Raw genomic sequence first — 3,103 nt, 5'->3', positions numbered from 1 at the left:
GCTAATGCTCTCGCAGATGCAGATACACACATTCAGATACACAATATATGGCAAGAGATACATTCTCATTTGGATGCCGCCGGTACAGTACAGATACAGATACAGATACGAATTGAAGACATCCTGTGGGTTGGCGGGAAACATCCGCTTATTTATTTGAGTTACCACATAATATTTAATCAAGTGAAGGAAATATTTTACATACATATTTAGCTATATTTTACATGAATTTCATTTGTTTATAAATATTAACACAAGAGAAAATTAGTTCTAGGTAAAAGGGATGAATAAATAATAATAAAAACTAAGAGAAAATAATATAAATATGAATACTACAACAAATATTTGATTAAATGTTGGAAATATATTAAAAAAAATATTATAATAAACTTTTATTTATAATAACACATAATTTATTTGAATTTCATTAGTAAATAAATATTAACACAAGGAATTATTATGTATTAATATATATAATATATAATAATGAATGAATGTTTAATATTATATAAATTATATTTAATTTTATTTATTCATTTTTTTTAATACATAATTATTCCTTGTGATAATGTTTATTAACTAATTAATAGAAAGTTACATATATAGAAATACTACATAAATTATTCTATGATATGTGAAAAATATATTACAACGATCACTAGGAATTAATACAATATAATATAGATAATAATATATATGTATTAAAAGACATTCATTCATTCATTCATTTCATTCACCGTTTTGCATTTTCCTCTATTTTTAACGATCGTAATCTATATGATATATTAGTTCGATTTTCATAAGATTTCACCAAAAAATCTAGATTATTATATAATTGATATATATTAAATTTAATGTAAATCTGTTGAAAATTGGAAAAGTTATAAATATTTTTCTTAAAATCGTCCGATTGTTCCAATGTCAGCTATATATATATGTATGTATGTATGTATATATATATTCAACCGATTCGCCATGCCCCGACTTATATATTAGTAAAATTATATAGAAGAAGAACTCCATAGTTTTCTTCAAATAGCTTGCTCTTTGTTCCAAAACAAATCTCGCACATCTGTGCTTATGATTCCCAACTGGTTCAAACATCCCCGGAACGAAGTGACTGCTGCTGGCCTAGTCTCAGACATGTGTTGTGTTACAAAAGTTGCAAGTCATTGTTTACAAGTGTTCAAAGTTAGTAACTGATCATACATACATACTGATCATAGATAGTTAATGATCATAGTTACTTAATGTTCAGAGTTACTTAGTGATCATAGATAATTACTAATCATAGATAATTACTGATCATTGTTATTTATTGGTCATAGATACTTAATGTTCAGTGTTACTTACTGATCAGAGTTAATTTCTGATCATAGTTAATTACTGATCATAGTTACTTAATGATCATTGATACTTATTGGATCATAGTTACTTATTTGTCATAGATACTTACTGTTCAGAGTTACTTACACCTCATAGGTAATATATACCAAGTGTTAAATAGGCTACGTACATGTCTAGAAAATATTAGAAGGATCCCTTCTTAAAATATAACAGTATGGCTCTATAAATTTTAATAAAAAAATTTAAATACTCATAGTAGGCCAAGGAGAAAAAAGTCTAAAAAGTCTAAAAAGTCTAAAAAGTCTAAAAAATATAAAATACGACGAATTCTTAAAATTAGCAACTGAAAATTGAAATGCTATTAAATCAAATCAAATTTCGATGCATTTTTGTCAACAATTAAATGTATATTGTCGAGAAGGCTTTGGGGAATACATCAAATTTAAAATGTCGATGAAGTCGATATTGTCCGTAGTTCCAGAAGACCCTTCACTTCTTATCGGTTTCAGTTTCGTCTTTCGTGGAGGACGAAGAAGCTTGGGTTTTTCCAGCCTTTTGCTCCTTTTCCAGTGCAGCCTTCAGCAGTTCGTTGTCCTTGAGATACAATTGTTTCCTCAATTCCAGATAGTCTTGAGTGATGGCATCCGATTTGGCCTTCTCGGCGATTAGCTCTGTCCTGAGACTTATAAATGCATTGGCCAATTTGAGAGGATCACTTTCTTGAGCCATCAGTTGCTCATTGTTGGTATTCTGGGGAATTTTCACAAAAGGCATACACTTGATGGTCACCGCCGATTTGGCTTTCTTGTAGATAACCAATTCCTTCAGCTCCTTGGCACACTGTGTCCTTCGCAATTTCCGCTGATCCAGTTCACTGCGCTTTGGATTTGATGGAATTTTCCGAGTTGAAGCCGCCGTCTCAGCCGCCGTCGGGCTCCTGTGTTCTTCGGGGATAAGTATGAGGCTTTTTATATCCTCCTCAGGGAGGAGGCGGAGGGGGCAGGAGGCCCGAACGGCGGCTGAGACTTTGGTGTAATCATTCACATTCTTGGAGTAACTGGGTACAGCTGGACGAATGTTCTTCACTTGCTTCCTATCCTTATCAATCCCGTCCTTGGAAGCATCATCCGTGGACGTGGTGGCCTTGGAATCACCGCCAATCTTCTTGGAAAAACGGGGGAAATCCCGTCCCACATGAAGCTGGCGGCGGGCAAAGATTGTGATCAAAGGAACGGATTCGGTAAACGACTTCATGGTGATCTATAAGAAAAAAAAACCCTTCATTACTTCTATTGATTTACAAATTTTGTTAAAATATTACCAAAAAAAATTAAACAAATACACACACGCGGTTAAGAGAGCGTAAAAAAAACAACTTGTATTGAAAAAAAACTGGAAAACTTGAAAAAACAATACTAGAAATTTTTATTTCACTTTTTTATCACACGAAAAATTTAGAGAGCAAAGTTGTTAACTGTTCGAAAGGCTTGAATAGAATGATTCCTAGCTGCTGGAATGCTTAAGCAGGTAAACTTAAATGTGACATTTAGACCAAGTTAAATTTCCAAAGCATACTGGGATGTACTTTTTTTTTGCATTTCAAAATCAAATTTTCCAAAGCACGCCATGTGAGCATTATTTTCCATCCCCCCCCCCCCCAGCTATGGAAAGATATTATGCACATTATTCATTATTCCCTGAACGACTTCATCAACAGGAAACGACAAGGAACTATAACATATTCGATGAAAAATTA

General features: G+C 32.5%; 1 protein-coding gene across 1 annotated transcript; it reads right to left on the bottom strand.

Moving 5' to 3' along the window:
• Positions 1–1,733: 1,733 nt before the first annotated feature.
• Positions 1,734–2,855, bottom strand: LOC110178030 (uncharacterized). Its single transcript, XM_020945046.2, has 2 exons — positions 2,669–2,855; positions 1,734–2,607 (listed from the first exon to the last, which is right to left on the bottom strand). The coding sequence occupies exon 2, from the start codon at positions 2,599–2,601 to the stop codon at positions 1,837–1,839; it is 765 nt and encodes a 254-aa protein (XP_020800705.2). The 5' UTR covers positions 2,602–2,607; positions 2,669–2,855; the 3' UTR covers positions 1,734–1,836.
• Positions 2,856–3,103: the final 248 nt, after the last annotated feature.

The sequence above is a fragment of the Drosophila serrata genome, unplaced genomic scaffold (assembly GCF_035046125.1).
Source record: "Drosophila serrata isolate PLE 108 unplaced genomic scaffold, ASM3504612v1 contig_292, whole genome shotgun sequence".
Taxonomy (NCBI): domain Eukaryota; kingdom Metazoa; phylum Arthropoda; class Insecta; order Diptera; family Drosophilidae; genus Drosophila; species Drosophila serrata.
The sequence above is the reverse complement of the archived record's forward strand: the minus strand, read 5'-3'. Positions and strand labels throughout refer to the sequence as shown.

What these genes read in the sequence shown, in the direction of transcription:
- LOC110178030 (XM_020945046.2), bottom strand. Translation starts at nt 2,601, where the DNA reads ATGAAGTCGTTTACCGAATCCGTTCCTTTGATCACAATCTTTGCCCGC.